This window comes from Myotis brandtii, unplaced genomic scaffold (assembly GCF_000412655.1).
Source record: "Myotis brandtii unplaced genomic scaffold, ASM41265v1 scaffold733, whole genome shotgun sequence".
NCBI lineage: Eukaryota > Metazoa > Chordata > Mammalia > Chiroptera > Vespertilionidae > Myotis > Myotis brandtii.
In genome coordinates, this window is record NW_005370908.1 from 342,760 (window position 1) to 362,988 (window position 20,229).

Here is a 20,229-nt window from a genome sequence, read left to right on the forward strand (position 1 = left end):
ATATAAAAAAATACAAAATAAAAAAATGTTAGAAATGTAGTAAATATGTTAGATTAAAAACAATAAAAGAAAAATTTGAGCAACTTTCTCTTCCAGTCATATCCACTGATCTACAATGAAGAAAAATAATCAGGCAAAGCGTATTTAATTAAGAGCATGAGAAGAAATCTATCAAAATAGCTAAATTCATCATAAAGTAATAAAATATTCAAAGAACCGAGACAATAATGGGGGAAAAAAGAAACATTTGAAAGACTTTTTCAATGATTTCCATAAGAATTAAGCATCAAGATGAGCCTCCCTTCCTTGGCTCAGTTGGTTAGAGGATCATCCCTATACACCAAGTTAGTGGGTTCAATTCTCCGTGAGGGCACATATAAGAGTCGACCAATGAATGCATAAATATATGGAATAACAAATTGATGTTTCTCTCTCTCTCTATCTCTCTCTCTATAGAATGACAAATTGATGTTTCTCTCTCTCTCTCTCTCTCTCAAATCAATTAAAATTTAAAAAAACAGAGATGAGTTTGCCAAGATTTCTCTCAGTCATGGGTTTGAATGTTGCTTCATTTACATGAATTAGAAGAGAGCAGGTGATTCATGGAAAAAGAAGTGCAGAAGCTGACATCTGCTTAAAAATGCCATGTTTCTCGTGAAAATACATATTTAATTAGAAATTTATTTTAGATTATGGGTGTCTTGGAATAGAGCTTGAAATAAGAATGTCTGTGTAACTATAGAGAGATAAAGTTAGAAATATTGCTTGCAGACATGAAGATAAATGAAATTTCTGAAGATAATATGTAAAATAAAGACCAAAAAAAGAGCATCACTGAGTTTAAGCAAAACTGGGGAACAGAAAGAAAGAGTAAAACAGAGAAGGACAGTAAAATTCTCTTTATGATATGACTAATCAAGTTTCCTCATGGAATGCAGAGTCACAGAGCACTTGCACTGAACATAAAAAAAATAGGAAACTTTTTTTTCAATATTTAAGTATAAGTAAAAATTTATTAACTTCAATTCAAATAATGTTTAGCATAATGACTTATTCTGCTGCCACTAAAAATAAAAATGAAATAATCACACTAAAACTGAAGCTTAGATTAAACTAGAAAGCTAACTCTCATCACCGAGAATTCCACTGAAGCCAATAGAAGGAAAGTGGCTCCATTTGTTTGTCCCAGTTTCAGACATTTCCTTTATCAAATCAAAAGGCCTGATCCACAGTGTGCTTTATCCTCAAATCTCAGCAAAGTTTTACCTGACCACTTTTATAAAAGTTAGAGGTTCAATGTACCATTTCTTCCTCTGGTCTAGAACATTCTTCATTCCACCTCGCAAAAGAATTCTGGAATAAATACAGTGAATGCTTGCTTTTGGGTGTACAGAAATTGTCTTAGTTTCATTTATTTTTCTTTCCTTCTAATATTTTTTTTTACTCTCAAGTGCAGCCAGAAAATACACAGGCCAATTACCATGACAACTTGCGGCCTCAAAATTCATATCACCTAATAAAATATCAATAAAAAGATTAACTCTGTTATGCTACAGAGGGAATTGTGCAATGAAGTCATGCTTTTCACAAAGTGCTTTATTTAATTTTAAAAAACACTATGTAATTTTCATGTGCAATTGTTATTGGTAAGATGTAAAATTGAGTGACGTGTCTAGAGAAGGTACATTAAATATTAAAGTGATCAGTAACCTTCCTGCTCTGGAGTAGGTTGTTATTAGTTTACTCAAGGTCAGCATCCACAGCATGATATTCTTAAATTGGATGAATGAAATAAAACAGAAGGTTATCTTTTCAAAAGACAAATGTTCATTAACATCACAGTTTTATTTACAAATGCATCTTGTTTGGTTGCTTCATAAAGAGCTAATCTATGAGGGAAGGAAACAGCTATATTATGATTTAGACTATACAGTGCAAGTCAATGTGCAGGAATAGAGGTAAGAAAAAGCCCCTAAAGATTTATTTTCAGCCTTTTATTTGTGTCAGCCTAGATGAGCAAGTTTTCCTCCAGACGATAAAAAGAAATAGAGGATATTTTTAATCATGGAAGAATATTGCATAATAATTTTTAGAATCATAATAAAGCTTTGTTGTTTATTAAAAGACAAATATGACATAGGATATACATAAATTATCACTATGTTCATAAAGAATCTAATTATGTATTTCATATCTAAAGAGGAATGTAGGTAACAAAAAAAGGAAAACATCACCCGTGTGAGAAAGTTAAAGAACATTTAATTATTCAGGTTGCAAAAGCAAATATAAGAAAACAATTTGGTGTAGAAAGGACTTTTTCAACAAAGAACAGCCTAAATTCCAAAAATTATAGAAAAAATACTTTTAAGGGTTAATTTGAAGATAAAGTTCTGACAAAAATTTTAAAAACCTTTCAAAATATGCTCTGATGGGGCTTTGGATAAAACCCCCATCTTGGATAAAGAGAGATGGGAGGTTTTTGCTTTTTAATTTTTCAGATTCATTTCAAAACTACATGTGATTCAACTGACTGGTTACTCTGGAATTTATGCTAATATTAGTTAAGGCAAATGATAGATTTGAGCAATGATTATTTCCTAATCATCTGTACTGTTATTCAAGCTCTTTCATAATTTATACAGCGTAGATATTATTCAAAATACTATTGTGCCTTTTGCTTGAATAGTCAGAGATACAGACAGTTCTTGTTTTCTGAGTATGTATTACTTAAGCCTCTGCAGTTACAATGTTGATTAGAAAGTAAGTTTTTCCAAAACAAAAATATTCATTAATGCACTGGTTACTTATAAAATCAGTCCTCACTTGAACATTAACTATTTCATTCTACTTAACACCATGACCATTGTCTCCCAATCTGTCCCCTTCTTGGTAGGTTGAATTTTTGCCCATTATGAAATAGTCTAACCATATGACAATATACTAAAAACACAATATAGTTACAAGTCTTATAAAAAGTTGATGTCACCATAGTTTTATATCTATCACACATAGTCCCTGGTTTAATCATAAGTACAACTTAATGAGATAGGTCTTATTTCAGCAAATTAAGGTATAGAAAGGTTAAGTGCCTTTCCCAAAGTCACACAATTAAGAAGTGGACTGGGCAAACTCCTATGAATTAATAGCTCACAAAATTAGAACAAGCATCAGTCGTTTTGAAATCTATCTGATGATTTCCAAATATTTATAAATTGTGACTCTGGTATTCTTAAGTAAGCTCTGCAAGTTAAATACACCCAGTTAAATATACATATTTCATTTGTTTTTTGTTTTGTTTTTTTCATATGAAAAGATCTCCAGTTCTCTCCTCTGCTTATTCCCGCCCGGCTGGATGTCTTTCCACACATTGGCCTAAACCAAGACAGGCAGTGTGGGTCATCCCCTCATGGTGCCAGTGCCAGTCATTCTGTGACTGGCAGCCTAAGGTTACTCGTACATTAGAGGCAGCTACAAAGCACTCTTGACTGAGACCCCATTTGCAGTTGGCTAAGTACTACAACTAAGTTCTATGTGGCCCATTCAGTGTTTACCCAGGTGATTTGCTTAACTGAATGCAAAGTATTTTGCCTTTGCCCCAGTTAAATATCATCTTGCAAGATTCAGTCCATAATTATAACTTGACGATCCATATCTTTCCTAGTTAATTATCCAGAGAATTGGACAGCATACCTTTATGTACTCCTGAACGGGCAGGCCTGAGAAATGTCTGCAACATGCACTAGAGCAGTGGTTCTCAACCTTGGCTGCACATTAGAATCACTGAAGGAGTTTAAAAAGATTCCCAGGTGATTCTAATGTGCAGCCAAGGTTGAGAACCACTGCACTAGAGGTTTTCCTCTTGATTGATTACTCCTGGAAAAAATTAGCAACTGCTCTTTAAATCAGTTACAGATCACTTAAACATATTATCATTAATGGTATTTTGCAATCCTTGTTTGTAAGGGTAACATTAGAATTCCTCAAATATCTTGCTAACTATATGGTTTACCTTAATATTCCAGCATAATTGGTAATAAGAGTATGTCTTTTTTTTTTCTGTGATCCTTCCATTTATTCTTTGCTGCTCAGAGCTGTCACCATTTTCTTTCTTCCTTAATTAATTCCCCAAATAACCCCAGTTTCCCCAACTCTCATATTTGCATCCTACTTCAAAGGACCTTTCCAGAGAATGCTCTTCCAAAATTTGGGTAGCGCCTTTCCCAGAGATGGCCCCAGTGTCCAATCTCAATAATTCCTTAAACTGTGTGCTCCATTGCTGCTCTCTGTGTAAGAAAACTAATTCAGGAAAATGCATCATAAGTTTATATTCTTCATTAAGAAACTATGTAGATCCACTAATTTTTCAGAGACTCCGTTTTCTCTTTTGTAAGATAAGTGAGCTACATTTTAGATGACAGCAAAAGTTGCCTTAACTTTAGGATTCAAGAAATTCTTTAAATATACAAGACCACAAATCTGACATGCAAAATTAAAAACAGGGCATCTAGAAACCATGGTGTGTTCACATAAAGGGTCAGGAGGAAAACAAAATCAAGCAAGTAAACAAAAATAATGTGATGAATTGCCTGTAATGAAGGTCAAGATGAAAGTAAATAACTAGAAAACAAAAAAATTAAAATAAGATAAAAAAGAGAATTGTATTCTCTTCTGCATTTTAATGAATGTATTGCAGTAAAAGACATTTTATAATATTTCACCTTGAAGATAAATTTATAATTTAATTCTCTGGTATTTATATAGTCATGTTAAAATTTCTGCTATTTGATAATAATACTCTTCAAATCTTCTGGAAATAAAAATTTGATGTGGGTCTTTTTGCTAATATTATTCAGGACTTTCTTCCTAAGGATTAGCGAAGTTGTGGTCCTTATAAATAATTAGCTATCCTGAAATATCAGGCATCAAAATACCCTGAGGCCAGTCAAAAGATTATTATAGTGCCTTTCTATTCTCTACTCAAAACATTACACAACTTTTAGATATTGCCAAACTGACGTTGGCTTGCAGAGTCTGTTTGTTATAGTTTAGGTCTATGAAATAAATTATTTCATAAATGTGAGCAGATCTGAACCTTCAGCCTTCTGGTAGCCAGACAATGTTTTTCCATAAGCTGGAGTTTATTCCAAAGAGGCACTCAGACAGCCCTCTGATATCCTCTCCTAGGGCAGAAGTCCATCCAATCCTCATTAAATGATCAGGTCATCTTTTGATTTTAGTTGAGATTTCTCATAAGAACTTTAAAACACTGGATGTTCAATGTGTGGTAATTTTGTGAAGTTTTGAGGAATGTGAATAAATTTTTCAGTGTAATTGTCATTTGAAAAAAAGCAGTTAAGTCGCAAATTATATGTCCACCATTGTCTGCGAGAAAGAGGGAAAAAGATTACATCTGCAGTCTATAATAAAGTATTTTAGGTCTTCAAAGAGATATGTATCCAAAGTACTAGCAGAATAATGAGTATAGGTTAGTTACACCAGAGAGTTTTAGAGAAAGGGCAATTACTAGAAAGATAATTTAGCAGGCCTATAATGTAAAGGAAACCACAGATAACAACCTGGTTATGGTAAATTTATTCAAATTAAGTGTGTAAATTATGAATAAAAATGTTTTAATTAAATACATTTTGACATAGCAGTTGTTCCTTGTCAGGTCAATAAAATTTACTTGAGTGATATTTCTCCTGGCAATAATCAGCAGGCATGTGCCAAGTTTGAGCATTTTCTTCCTTTTGTTTTTAAAATTCCAGCTGCTAGTTAAGAACATAAGAATTTGCAAGCTGGGTCAAAACCAGAAATCTTAGTCTCTCTCTCTCTCTCTCTCTCTCTCTCTCTCTCTCTCTTTCTCTTGAATAAATCAGGTCAAATATGATTCTAGTTCACTTTTAAAACTAAATGTGAATCCACAATATTAAAAAATCTGAAAACTAATTTTAAACTTAATTTTGCAGCCCACATTTTTCCCTTTGAGTATTTATTTTATACTGTACTACTCAGGATATAAAGTACTTAGCAACAACCTCTTTTTCACTTTTGTAGTCTTTTAAGCTATTTTTAAAATGACTACAGATCATTTGGTTTTTTTAAAAGGATAATACAATACATTTGAGTGATGTCTTAAAAAAATCAACATGTTTGTACTGGAAAATTTAAACACTAGAAACTGAAAAACAAACAAAAATAAACAAACAACTGAAACTCAACTCAAAATCCTCTTCACTGTTATCCACTTTCAAATTTGCTTCCTGACCCCTTTTTTTATATTCCTTCTGTGGTATAAATATAAAAGACATTTCAAACATGAAAAAATATAGATAATTAAAAAATAATAATTTGTACAAAACATATTAACATGGCCATCTTGCTTCAGATTTAAAGGTGTTATTTTTTCTAATCTGATGACTATAAAATTGTATTCCATTGTGTCTTTTACTCTCTGAGGTTGAGCTTTCTTTGTTCTGCATACTTAGTGACCATTACTGTTTCTTCAGTCTGTTTTCTGTTTAAACCTTCTCTGATTTTATATGAGATTATCTTTTCATTTTTATTTATATGTGTTATTTTTGTATATGTCCTCAAATTTTAACTTTATGATACCTTTCATACTACAGAGGGTTGTAAATATATAAATATATATCATAAAATCTTTTTCTTAATCAATTATGCCTCCCATATTCCCAAAATACTAAAATATATATTTAACACAGGAATTTTATAGCACAGGTCATGCTTACATTTTAAACACAAGTAGACTGCATTTTTGTGTAAATCTTTTTCTAAGAAGGTAGATATTTTCCCCATTATCATTTATTAAAAATGTTTCCATATGATTTGAAATGTCATTTTTACCTTAAATTTCCATATATGCGTCTGATTCTGGACTCTGTTCTGTACCATTTGCCTAATGGGTACAGAGGCTCCAAAGCTGAAGCTATTTAAACACCATAGCTTTATTTATATAACTTGTCCTTTTTTTAGGCAGGTCTGCTTCTTGACTTTTTCTTTTTTATTGACTTTATTGGGGTGACATTGGTTAATAAAATTATGTAGGTCTTAGATGTACAATTCTATAATACATCATCTGTATATTGTATTACGTGTTCACCACCTCAAGCAAGTCTCCTTCTATCACCATTTATTTCTCCCTTTCTTGCTTCTTGACTTTTTATTTTTCAAAATTGCCATTGCTGTGCATGCACTTTTATACTTCAGATTAATTTCCAGTTGAAAATTACATTAGGATTTTTTACTTTATTTTTGTTAAACCTTACCTGAGGATGTTTTTCCATTGATTTTTAGAGAGAGTAGAAGGGAGGGGGAGAAACAGAGAGAGAGAAAAATCAATGTGAGAAAGACATATCGATTGGTTACCTACTCCACGCACCCTGACCAGGGCTGGGGTTTGAGCCTGCAACCAAGGTATGTGTCCTTGACCAGAATCAAACCCAGTACCCTTCAGTCAGAGGGCTGGTGCTCTAACCACTGAGAGAACTGGCTAGGGCGGGATTTTTATTTAAATTGAATTAATATTGTAGATTAATTATGGGAGAATAACATTTTCACAATAATGAGTCCTTTTACCCAAGACCATAGCATGTCTGTATCTTTATTGCAATCATTTCTTTTAATAATGATTATTTAATGTTTATATTTTTAAATTTTCATACTGGCAATTGATCTTACTGTGTACTGTAGACTATACATTTTTTAATTGAGAAAATAATCTATATAGCTAAAATATTTGATAATTCCAAAGTTTGGTTTAACTTTTTTGTTGAAATAGGTAACCTATTTCAGCCCATATATTTTTATAGATACTGTCTTTTTCTTGAATAAGAGTACTGTTTAGCAACAAATATGTTTATGGGACACTACTCAATCAAAGTAGTTGCTTCTATTTAGGAATATTTTAAAATTCTTTTCTGATTTGGATGCTAGAAAATGTGTCATCTTAATTTCATTTCATTTCAATATGTTACCTAATTAAAAACAAGCAATACATCAATATAATCTTCCCTTAAGCTAATGTATTCCATAGCACAATTCTTAAATTTAAAATGTAAATGTATTATTTAAGACCTCATTGTTTCTCCCTTTCTATTGTAGGCATTAATCTCAATGTGTTCCTGTTTAGAAACTTCATTTTAATAAATCCTACTTGCTAAAAAAACTTTAGAATCTAAAAATTTAGTGCTCCATTTATAAAATAATTTTGATTAAATATTTCCAACCTATTTTGAACAATGCAACCAAAATTTAGAGAACCCGTTTACCAAAAGTTCAATAACATTACAGAATATAATCAGAATATTCATAAATATATCTGGAACTCATCATTGTTATAAAATGATGAGTTCCAGAATATTTACAAATAGTTCTTTAAATAGTCAAACTTTTTAAAAAATTAACTAATGACAAGCAGTAAATAGAGAAAACATGTTGTGTCATGATGAGATATAATTTTAATTTAACATCAGCTTTGTCACACACAAAAATTATAGTTTAGTTACTCTGTATTTACATTAAAAATTTATAAATTTTAACATTTAACAGATTTATGAATATAAAATAGATCAAATGTACCACAACTAATTCCAAAAATATTGCAGCTCCATAGTTTTTTTTAATTTACAAGGAACATAGTTTGTAACACAATAATAAGTTCCAACAAACATTTTACTCAGCTCCATCACAAATAAATGACATTTATTTTCAATGTTGAACTTCTTAAATGACTTTAAGAGAGACTTTACAATAGGATTTACAAGGGCATCGGGTATTTTATCTTCAACAAATGCAATTCCAAAAGCGTATTTGAATTTAAAAATTTGAATTTAAAGATTTGAATTTAAAAATTAAACTCATTTAAAATTAATTTAGCCAACTTTCTCTCTGAAGCAGGGAATGAGACTAATCTTACTTAATTGCATGCAAATTTTCTGTTATGCACTTTTCCAAGAAAACTTTATATCAAAAAGTCTAATTAGCATATTATGCTTTTATTATTATAGATATGTAAATGCTCCCTCTGCAAATGCACATATCCAATTATCATCTTTGGGCAGTATTCTTTAAAGGACTGTAAATTCTGAAATAAATGTTGATGTATTTTCAGCTCATTTGTATCCTTTGGCTTTTACGTGGATAATGCTATCCATGTAGCCCCTTTTCATGAATGTTAAATGTTCAAGTTGCACTTCACCATCAACTTTCTTGTGAAATGTAAACTCGGTGCTTAATTTTTAAATAAATATGAACCTTCATTTCTTTTAGCCCATTGCTGCCTGAAGGGTTTTTTACAAAAATGTGAGTGTTGCCAATCATAAAATAAATACATGTTTGTTGATCTCAAAGCATTCAGATTACTTTATATACGGTCCATGGCAGCACTACTCAGCCTTCACTTACAACTAACGTAATTTTCCACAACACTGACACTCACGGATACTTCACAGATGTCTCAGTTTTGTACACCAAGTGGCCAGCAGGGGGAACAAAGTTGAAAACTTCTGCCACTACTCAGATCTGGAGTTAGCTGCCCTGAAAATGATGTTAGTATCTTTGTTATTTAAAGGGTCTGGTAACAACATATGGACCATTGTTGATATTGGCTGTTTTATAGATTTAGCCTAACATTTAAACATTAAAATAGTCTCAGACTCTTTTATACCATGGGAGAATCTAGAAGTAAAATTGAAGATCTATCAAACCAATAATGATATATTTTAAAACAGTGATTAACAGTAATACTTAATCTATAAAACAGCAAAAAAATTAGAACAAGTGCTAAGTCAGAGAGACCACGAAGAAAGAAGTAATCTAGGGATTTCTTGGCAAGCAAAGATGTCTGGTTAGCTTTCTTATAACCAAGTGGCTTCTTGACAAGAAAAAAAGGAATAAGAAGAGAAATCCTGAAAGACTGAACATTTTCCCTTAAGACTAAGCTCCCAGAAAGAAATTGTCATTTCCAATTGGTCAATTTGAGTTGCTGTCCCTGAAGTACACCCTAATCAGATGGAATGGAGGTGTCATATTTAGATGCATTTTCAAGGAGTTGAAAACAAATGCTCTTTCATTTTTCACATCTGACTATGGTAAATATCTATTTTAACCCTGCTACACCTGGATAATCATTACTCATCTCTACAGTCTTCCCTTTAACTTTATCTGATTCTACCCCTCAGTTTAGGTTAGGACCCTTTCCTGAGCTCTCATCAACCTCTCTGCTTATTTCTGTAGGACTCCACAATCTGTCAGGTTATCTGTTTTACTGTCAGCTACCACTATCCTATGAGCGTCTTGATTGGAGCCAGGTCATTTTGTGGTTCTAGCACCTTAACGTACGTATGTACTTATATGGAGTGGCACTCAGTAATTATTTGTTAAATTAATGGATCGGTAAAATTGAATCCAGGGCCACATTTCAATAATATTATTTTTTCTTATTTGTAATATTTGAATGTCTTTATTGGTGAGATTTGGTTTGTTAAATAGACATTATTTTTTTTAGAACAGTTTTAGCTTCCCAGCAAAACTGACCATAAAGTACAGATTTTCCAATCACATCCCTGCCCCTCACTCAGGCACAGCCTTTCTCAATATCGATACCCCACACCAGAGTGGTACGTTTATTATGATCCATAAACATACATCAGAGTTCACTCTCGGTGGTGTAAATTCTCTAAGTTTTGGCAAATTTATAATAGCATATATCCATTTATAGTATCAGGCAAACTAGTTTCACTGCCCTAAATGTTCTTTGTCTTCTGCCTATTCTTTCTTTCCTCCCCCTACCCAAACCTCTGATAACCATTGATTTTTTTTACTGTCCCCATAGCTTTGCCTTTTGCACAATGTCATGTAGTTGTAGTAGGACGTAGCCTTTGTAGATTGGCTTCTTTCACTTGGTAATATGCATGCCGGTTTACTCCATGTCTTTACATGGCTTGCTAGTTCATTTCTTTTCAGCACTGAATAATATTCCATTGTCTGAATGTACCACTGAAGAACATCTTGGTTGTTTGCAAGTTTGGGCAATTATGCATAAAGCTGTTATAAATTTGTGTGGACATGTTTTCAACTCATTTGGTGAATATTAAGGAATGATTACTGGATGTAATGGTAAGCGTATGTTTACTGTTGTAAGAAACCTCTAAACTGTTACTCCATCATTTTTGTATTCACACCAGCAATGAAAGAGTTCTTTTGCTCCACATTCTTATCAGTATTTGGTGGTGGTGCTGTTCTGGACTTTGTACATACCAATAGGTGTGTAGTAGTATCAAGCTCCTTCTATAAGCCACATACTATTTTAAGTACTGGGAAACGTGCCAGTGACCAAAACAGAATAAAGTTTATATCCTGGGATGCTATGAAGACAGTAAACAAAATTAAAGCTTGATCAACATATACCATTTCAGGCAAAGATAAGTTTTATGGGAAAAATAAAGAGGAAAGGGTGACGGTAGACTGATTGGAGGACAAGTATTTTATATGATTGTCAGAGAAGGCTACTCTAGTGACATAAGCTATATAAGCAAAGACTGTGGTATGTTATTTGTCTGTGGCTTAGACTGGAAACTTAAAAAATTTCTTTAACATTATATTCTCATTTAAATACACATTTAATTACTTTCTAATTTTGACAAATAATTTTTAAAATTTTGAAAAGGTTTTTTTGCATTCTTGAGAAGACAAAGAAAAAAATTATCATTTTTTGGCAATGGTCCACTAGGAATATAAATAAGAGGTAATATTTCAGTAAATTAGAATCCTCATTTCAGCACAAATTGGTGAAGGAATTTTCTTTCAGATTATTTTGCTCTGATTTACAAACCTTTTTTAAAAAAATAATTCATCTTATTGTGTTAAAAATGCGTAGCATGAGATCTACATTCTTAACAATTTTTTGTGTACAGTATGGTATGTTGACTGTAAGTATGAGGTTGTAACAGCAGGTCATTAGAGCTTATTCATCTTGTTTAACTAAAACTTTATGCTTGTTGACTCATTTATTTCTCCCCAGCCCCTGGCAACCACCATTCCACTCTCTGATTATATGAATTTGACTACTTTAGATACCTCATATAAGTGAAATCACACAATATTCATCTTTCTATGACTGACTTATTTGAGTTAGCATTATATCCTCAAAGTTCATCCCTATTATTGCAAAATTAAAAGTAGAACTACCATTTGATCCAGTAATCCCACTTCTGGACATTTATCCAAAATAATTGAAATCAGGATCACCAAAAAGGAGTAAACCAACATACATATTACCAAGTGAAAAAAGCCAATCTACAAAGGCTACTTACTACTACGACTACATGTGCAAAAGGCATATTAGCCCTCCTATATTTATTGCAGCACCACTCAAAATAGCCAAAGTACAGAGACAACCTATGAGCCCATAGACAGGTTAATGGATAAAGAAAATGTATATGTATACAAAAGAATGCTATTCAGCCTTTAAAAGAAGGAAATTCTGTAATATGCAAAAAAAACCCACACAAAACAATTCATCGTAACACGCAAATATATTTATTTTCTGATGGTGGTAGTTCTTTAAAGGTTAGTTGCATGTGAAATTGGAAACCAAATCAATGAACTCTCTATACTCTGTAAATTAAAATCCACTTCTCTAGCTTGCACTTTGAATGGATCTTTTACCTATGCATGATTCTTTTTATTGACTTCAGAGAGGAAGGGAGAGGGAGAGAGAGATAGAAACGTCAATGATGAGAGAGAATCATTGATCGGCTGCCTCCTGCATGCCCCCTACTGGTGATAGAGCCCGCAACCTAAGCATGTGCTCTGACTGGGAATTGAACTGTGATTTCCTGGCTCATAGATTGATGCTCAACCACTGAACCACACTGTCCTGGCCCTATGCATGATTTTTAACATCATGCTTTGGTCATTTAGAAAATGGTAGCTTAATGAGTTATTCATATTTTCCAAACATTGACACACATATTGAAAGGTCACATTTGTTAATGTCACCTTGAAGCTCATCAAAAAATCCTTAAGTATTGGGATAATAACTTTTTCAAAATTCTAGTTATGACTTGAAAGTGCAAATCTCTCATTGACAACAAATCAGTCGTTGACCTAGGTGTGATAGATTCACTCACTTCCTTTATTTTTAAGAAAATGGTCTGCCATAGACCCAATCACAATATCCACTGTTTGCCAGACATGGTGTGTTTTATTGTTTTGTGTGTTTTTTTTCAAGTGAAAATGGTGTTTCAAGAAAAACCAGCTGGTTTGCCCTGCAAATCAATCATGCCGGTACTTTTCCTTAAAAGAATTATTATAGTATAGTATGCAGCTGACTTGCTAGATACGCATTTCCCATTTTGACACACAGAATTGTAAAAGTTATTTATATAAGGGTCAAAATTGGATAAAATTATCCATCAAGGATCAAGAACATTCTTAAATAAAAGTGCATTGTTCTTGCTGTGATATATGGCGCTAAAGAGCACAATAACCGCCAGCAGTTTGGGGCCACTGCCTTTAATTATGCGAACGCACCAGAACTTTTACCCACCATTGTTCTTTCACCATCTGGGCAAATGTCAACACAGTGAAGAACGTAAATTATGTCTTAGGCTTATAAAGCACTTCAGACCTTGTGAATTCCATGAAAGGATCCTGCTGGAATAATGTTTCTAAAGCACAATTCTTGTCACGTCACTTCCCTGCTCAAAAGGCTCAATTGTTTATCATTGCCCACAGGGAATTTTTAAAGACTGAACTTTTCCACCTAGGATTTAAAGTTTACACTATCTGACATTAATTTATCTCTTCGTTCCATATGCTCCTTTATGCAAACTGGCTCTAACCAGTGGTTCTCAACCTTCCTAATGCCGCGACCCTTTAATACAGTTCCTCATGTTGTGGTGACCCCCAACCATAAAATTATTTTCATTGCTACTTCATAACTGTAATTTTGCTACTGTTATGAATCGTAATGTAAATATCTGATATGCAGGATGTATTTTCATTGTTACAAATTGAACATAATTAAAGCATAGTGATTAATCACAAAAACAATATGTTGCCTGCAACCAAGGTACATGGCCTTGACCGGAATAGAACCTGGGACCCTTCAGTCCGCAGACCGACGCTCTATCCACTGAGCCAAACCAGTCAGGGCTTCATTGCTACTTCTTAACTGTAATTTTGCTACTGTAAACAATATGTAATTATATATGTGTTTTCCGATGGTTTAGGCGACCCCTGTGAAAGGTTCATTCGACCCCCAAAGGGGTCGCGACCCACAGGTTGTGAACCGCTGCTCTAGACCAATGAAGTTATTGCTAGGTCTGTTATAAGCCGTGGGAGTTCCCAGTTTCTTTCAGTGGATGATGCTATTTCCTTTGCCCTCTCACATTCTTGATATACGGGTCCTGCCTTTTTTCAAGATGCAACTCAAGTGGATATGATAGATCCCCCTTCTGAAGGCACACACCACTGGGTACCTCTCCCATGTCACTTATTTTCTACCTGGCAACACCACCTCACACTCCCAGGTGCCCAGCCGGATGCCTTACATGCAGTCAGTGCTCAATAAATTCTTGTTGAAGAAAGAAGTGTTGGTTGCATTGAGCTATTCGTTTACAAGTTTCACTGCAGCTGCCAAATGAGATTTCTGGCTGATGTTAGGGTTAATGTTCCCTGAATAAGGTTCTTTTTGCTGTGAAGCTTATTACAGTACAAGGCAATTCAACTCACAACATTGATCTCCTTAGCCAGTCTGTTCTCCTTAACATTCTCAGACTTGTATAAACGTCTGCCAACCGAAAGTGTGAGGATGCTAAAACACTTTGAACTGTGTAGAAGAGTATTGATTTTTTTTAAAGCTTTGTTTCAAGGTTTATTGAAGCAAAAGTCTCATTTCGTTATTTTCCTTGGATATCTAGTAAGTTGCTCAGAATAATGAATTATCCCTTACACATGCCATCGTACTATTTTTCCTCTGATTTCCAACTTAAATAGATTATGGACCATAATGAAGAAGCATAGTTTGATTATGACATGCCCATACCTAAGTCATTTCATGTGGATGATTATTTAATACAAGAGCAAGTTAAATGTGCTGCATATGAATGGCATTGGAGACTAATACAAGCTTGTTTTTGAAGGAATTTCAGAGGGCGAGTTTCTTCTCACAGAAGCCCCTAAGAAAAATTTAGAATGTAAAAACAAAATGAGGTTTCAGTTCATTTCTCCATTTTCTGTCTAAATTGGGATACAACTGCCCATATTGTGTCTTTAGAGATTACAGGTATGGAAGGATAAGGTACATGCCTTATCTAGAAACAAATAAGAATTGGTGCCTATTTTACTATCTTTTGAACCTTGAGAAATGTGCATCTATTTTCTCTCTATGTAAAATGGTATTTGTAATGAATACATCAAAGGACTTATGAGTAAAAGTAAAAGCCTTCTATGATTAGCAATTAAATCATTACTTGAAGGGTTCAATGAAATGTATTCCAGTATGAGTGAGTCCAGCATAAGTCCTTGCTGTGCTACGTCCAGTGGTTGAGAGCATAGTCTTGCAGACTCTGTATCTTCCATATCTGTCTGGAACCAGAATTCAGATGTACCCCTGAAGTCTGGATGACTTTACAAACTTTACTAAGTAGTGCATAAGGATCCATTACACTAATGGTAGTGCTGCTATTAAGTTTGACAGCAAAATCCAGACAATCTAAGGCAGTGGTTCTCAACCTTGGCTGCACATTAGAATCACCTGGGAATCTTTTTAAAATCCTGATTAATCAGGATTTTAAAAAGATTCCCAGGTGATTCTAATGTGCAGCCAAGGTTGAGAACCACTGCTTTAATCACTGATGTCCTCGTGACTACCATCCCTATTGTCAGGTGGGTGGCTGCTGCCAGGTATTCCCAAGAGTCCGTGGGTGCAGTTGGGTCTCTGAGTTAAGTCACTCCAACCACAACTAGACCTATTCGGTTCTTTTGGGGAGATTATTTTCCAGACATTGGGGTGAGGGGGAAGGGTGATCAGTCCCCTTCCTTACCCATTGTTTTGTTTAGCCTAATGTGCACCAAGCCAGCTGACTCTAATCAGGCTCACGGGCTCTCCCTTACAATATAAGCTACAGGAAAATTTGTTGGGGACAGTTACCCTTGCTTCTTGGACCTAGAGTTTCTGCTTCATTTACCAGAATACTTGACTTAGTTCAGAAGCCAGACCTGATGCCTCTTTCTTTGTGCCTCCGTGGTGGTTGTGCATTGTAACAAGGCTCCCCTTCGGGTTCCATTGACTTCGGGCTTTCTCTGCAGCAGCTTCCTAATGTACATTTGAACAAGTTCTCACTCAGAAGGAAGGAAAATATAAAATTCTGCTCTTTCTTAAGTACTTCTCCAATAGAAATGTGAAATTTAATTTGCTAGAAGGTGCCTACTTATTACAAAATACATTAGTTCATTCTCTCCTGAACTCACAGTAAATGCAAGAGTTTCTTCCTCCACAAACTATTCTATGTGGATTTTCTTTGTACTCTGATTTTTTCCCCTGAATAGCAGACATTTCTATTTAAAATATTATTTTGTTCATTTTGGGACTTGGAACCTAGATGCAGATACCATCAACTAAAATAGTTAATTATTAAATTAAGGAAGGTATCAGCTCTGGTACTTCTCTACCCCACCCCCACCCCCAATGTTACAGTTGAGGTCATTCCCTAAACACTGACCATTTCAGTTTTTGTTGAAAGAGTCCTGAACAATTTAAGAGAAGGTGAGCAGAAATCCAATGGAGTAGAACAAAAATGAATTGTTGAATTAATTAATTAATTAATTAATTAATACAGTAGCTGCCGATACCAAGGGAGGAATGTATATGTATGTTATACTTATTAGTAGCTTACTACACTTTATTACATTATTTGATAAATATTCCATATAAATAGATTTTAGTGGACTTTTGTGAGATGGAATAATTCAATTGATAGAGTTAAGGTGACAGCGTTTGGCCTTCCCATCCCATGTAAACTGTACAAGTAGTATAAGTAGTGTGTGTGCTCTTTCATCTTTTTGAATGCCCTTTAATGCTATATATATTGTTTTATTTATTATGCTTTGCCTAGTTGGATACACAATGAATGATCTCATTTTTGAATGGCAAGATGAGGCACCTGTACAAGTGGCAGAAGGACTCACTCTGCCCCAATTTCTGTTGAAAGAAGAGAAAGATTTACGATACTGCACTAAACATTACAACACAGGTATGCTTCATTACAACTTGTGGTTTTATGGTAGTCAGATGTTTCTTAATTGTAGTGCTAGGTTAATTATTTTCACTATTTATAGCTCAATGTTTTCCATAGTAATGGAGTAGAAAATGGAAAGTTACAGGTGCTTTGACTTATTGCCTATTGTTATATAACCAGTCTGTATGGGACCAAAGAAATGTTTGGTGTTTAATTACATTTACATATTTTTGTGAAAAGCTCATAATTACATAGTAATGATGTTTCCAAAAAAGTTTCTTTAATTTCTATGTGAATAATAAAATTTACTTTTAACGCTTCTTGGGACATAAACATTGTGTTTGTTAACAAAATGAAAGAAATTGCTTTTTTTTACATTTTTAAGACATCAGTTGTCTAAAGTTTTGGCCACAATTTCATGCATTTAAGGTATTGGTACTTAAGCACCTACTATTCACACTGACACAGTTATCTTTTGCCTTTGAGGATAGAAGCCAAATACAGTTATTCACATAATGGATTGAAAGATTCAGTACATTCATGAGATCTGTTCACCTCTCTCAGCTGACACGGGGGGTATTCCATAATATCTACACTAACTGTCTAACCTATTCCTACACATTCTGTTAAACTGTCCTCCACGGAGGCATCCCTCCTATGTGGTTAATGCGTGGCCTCCCACCTGCATCAGCTGCTGTCTTTATCACTTTATTACAGTAACTGATTCTTCTTGGGCTCAGCATTTCCCAGAACTGTGATCTGACCTTTTACTATCCAAGGCCTCTAATCTTTTTTACCTCTTAATCAATTCACAGTCAGGCGAAAAAATCGCTGCCATTTTCTCACCCCCTCCCACAGTTCTTCAGGAGTGAGGCTCATATTAATTTAGTAGAGAGTTCAAGTTTAAATCTACACAACAACAACGAGCAGACAGGTCAACACCAGTGTCCTTGCTCAACCCTCTAGGGGAAGTTTTAATGACAAAGAACTTCCAGAAAAATGCTAAAAAGTATCTAGAGTTGGTTTTGGGTGATGAATTCGTTTCTTCAGGCCGCTGTAACAAGGTGGCACAAACTTGGTAGTGTCTCTTGCGCCAAACCCTCTTCTGCTTCTCCTTGCCTTGCTCTGTAAATGGTTACAGTGGCTCACCTTCTCCTATCCGCCACGCTCATTCCTTCTTTAGGTCCTTTGTACTTGTCTTTCTTCTATGCACAAGCCTCTTTCCCCAAATTATCCCAGACCTAATACTCTCACATACTTCAGGGCTGCTCTTCAAATGACCCTTCATCACCAGCACAGGTTAAACACCCAAATCCACTCCCTCCCTCCTCCTGTTTTCACTGTCTCAAATTATACCTTCAATTGACATGTTTACTTATATATTATCTGTTTCTCTCATTACCATAAATTAATAAAGCTAAGGATTGTATCTCTTCATTTCTGTATGTCTGGGATCTGCTAAAGTACACAGATGCTCAAAAAATATTTATTGAGTAAAATAATAGAGTGGATTTTAACATGGAAAATTTGTCTGTACATGTGAGAATACTAAAAGCCTGTCCACCCCAGGAGGAAGGGGGAGAGGAACCGTTTTACCCTAAACAGGAAAATTTTCCTTTCAATCTGTATCAACAAAAATGCTTCCTCTTCAATTTTATTGAGGGATAATTGACTAAAATTATAAGATTATCAGTGTACAATGTGATGATTTGATATAAGTATACACTGTGAAATGATTCCCCCCATTGAGTTCATTAACATGTTCATCACCTCCCATATTTACTTGATGTGTGCATGCAAAAACATTTAAGTTCTCGACTCCTAGCGAATTTCAATTATACAGTACAATGTTACCAGCTATAGTCACCATGTTAAACATAGCCTCACAATGAGGGCTTCTTTTTCTTGAGAATCATATGAACTGTAAAGAATGTATTCAAAGTACCCAAATGGTTAGCAATTGTTACTGATTACACCATGAGATTACTTGAGTTATTTAACAGTTATATCATGAAAATGCCTTATTATTCTTGCTCTATTTCATTTCATTATTTTAAAGAAAAACTTAAAAATTATATTTTAAGAGTTTTAAACATCTAAAGTATTTTCATATACTCTAAGAATGGTTTAACATTCTGTATGTATTTGATAAATTCATGAAAGGATCATGTGTAGCTGGCATATATGTTTCTGACTACTAGACACTTAAGTGTGGAATCCAACTTTCCCAGAGTTTATGAAACTCTGTAAAGACTTTTAAGCTCTGGAATCTCATCCATCCCTTCTTCCTGCAGCCCAGACCATGCAATACTGTAGCACGTGGCTCAGGTCACAATAATAGAAATTTTGTACTGAACCCTACACTAGCAATATATATATACTAGCAATTTTCCCAGCTGTGCTCTCTGATTCTTTCTCTTATAATAAGATTACAGAATGTCCCTTAAAGAAAGACCAGTGTGCCAACTCCCTGACCTTATCCTTCTTAAAATAGTTTGAATAAGGGAAGAATAAAACCAAGAGTTAGATGATTAAGATAAACAATTATTTTAAGGAGAGGTAACATGGCAATAGAGTAGGGAATAGAACCAGGGGATAAGCAGAAATGTCAACAAAATGTTTACTTAAACCACAATTTATGCCTCTATTAATTACTCTAACAGAGACACAAAGGCGTGAATATATAAGACAAATGTATCTTAGGTGTCTTTTTATTAGGTGTGTTCTTAAGTTATCTTTGAAGTTATCAATGGGAAATAATATGTTTTCCTATTTTTTAGCATTAATAGTTTCTATATTATCAATTCATAAAATAAATTACAGATATTGCATTTAAGGAACTATTCAACTTCAATTGTATTTATCCTTTAGCACTGACTTTAAAGTCAATGTAAAGGCTTCTGGAACAAATAGTAGTACCTGACTCTAAATCAGCTGTGGGCAAACTACGGCCCGTTTGAAA

The 20,229-nt window shown here is 34.1% G+C and overlaps 1 protein-coding gene across 3 annotated transcripts in view; it reads left to right on the plus strand.

Annotated features, from left to right (window-relative positions):
• GLRA3 (glycine receptor, alpha 3) overlaps positions 1–20,229 on the plus strand; it is a 136,841-nt gene that overhangs the window by 73,768 nt on the left and 42,844 nt on the right. For all 3 annotated transcript variants that reach the window (XM_014530357.1, XM_005882681.2, XM_014530356.1), the window contains one exon: positions 17,145–17,282. In XM_014530357.1, the coding sequence (XP_014385843.1) occupies positions 17,145–17,282 (138 nt within the window). The remainder of the gene's footprint in view (positions 1–17,144; positions 17,283–20,229) is intronic.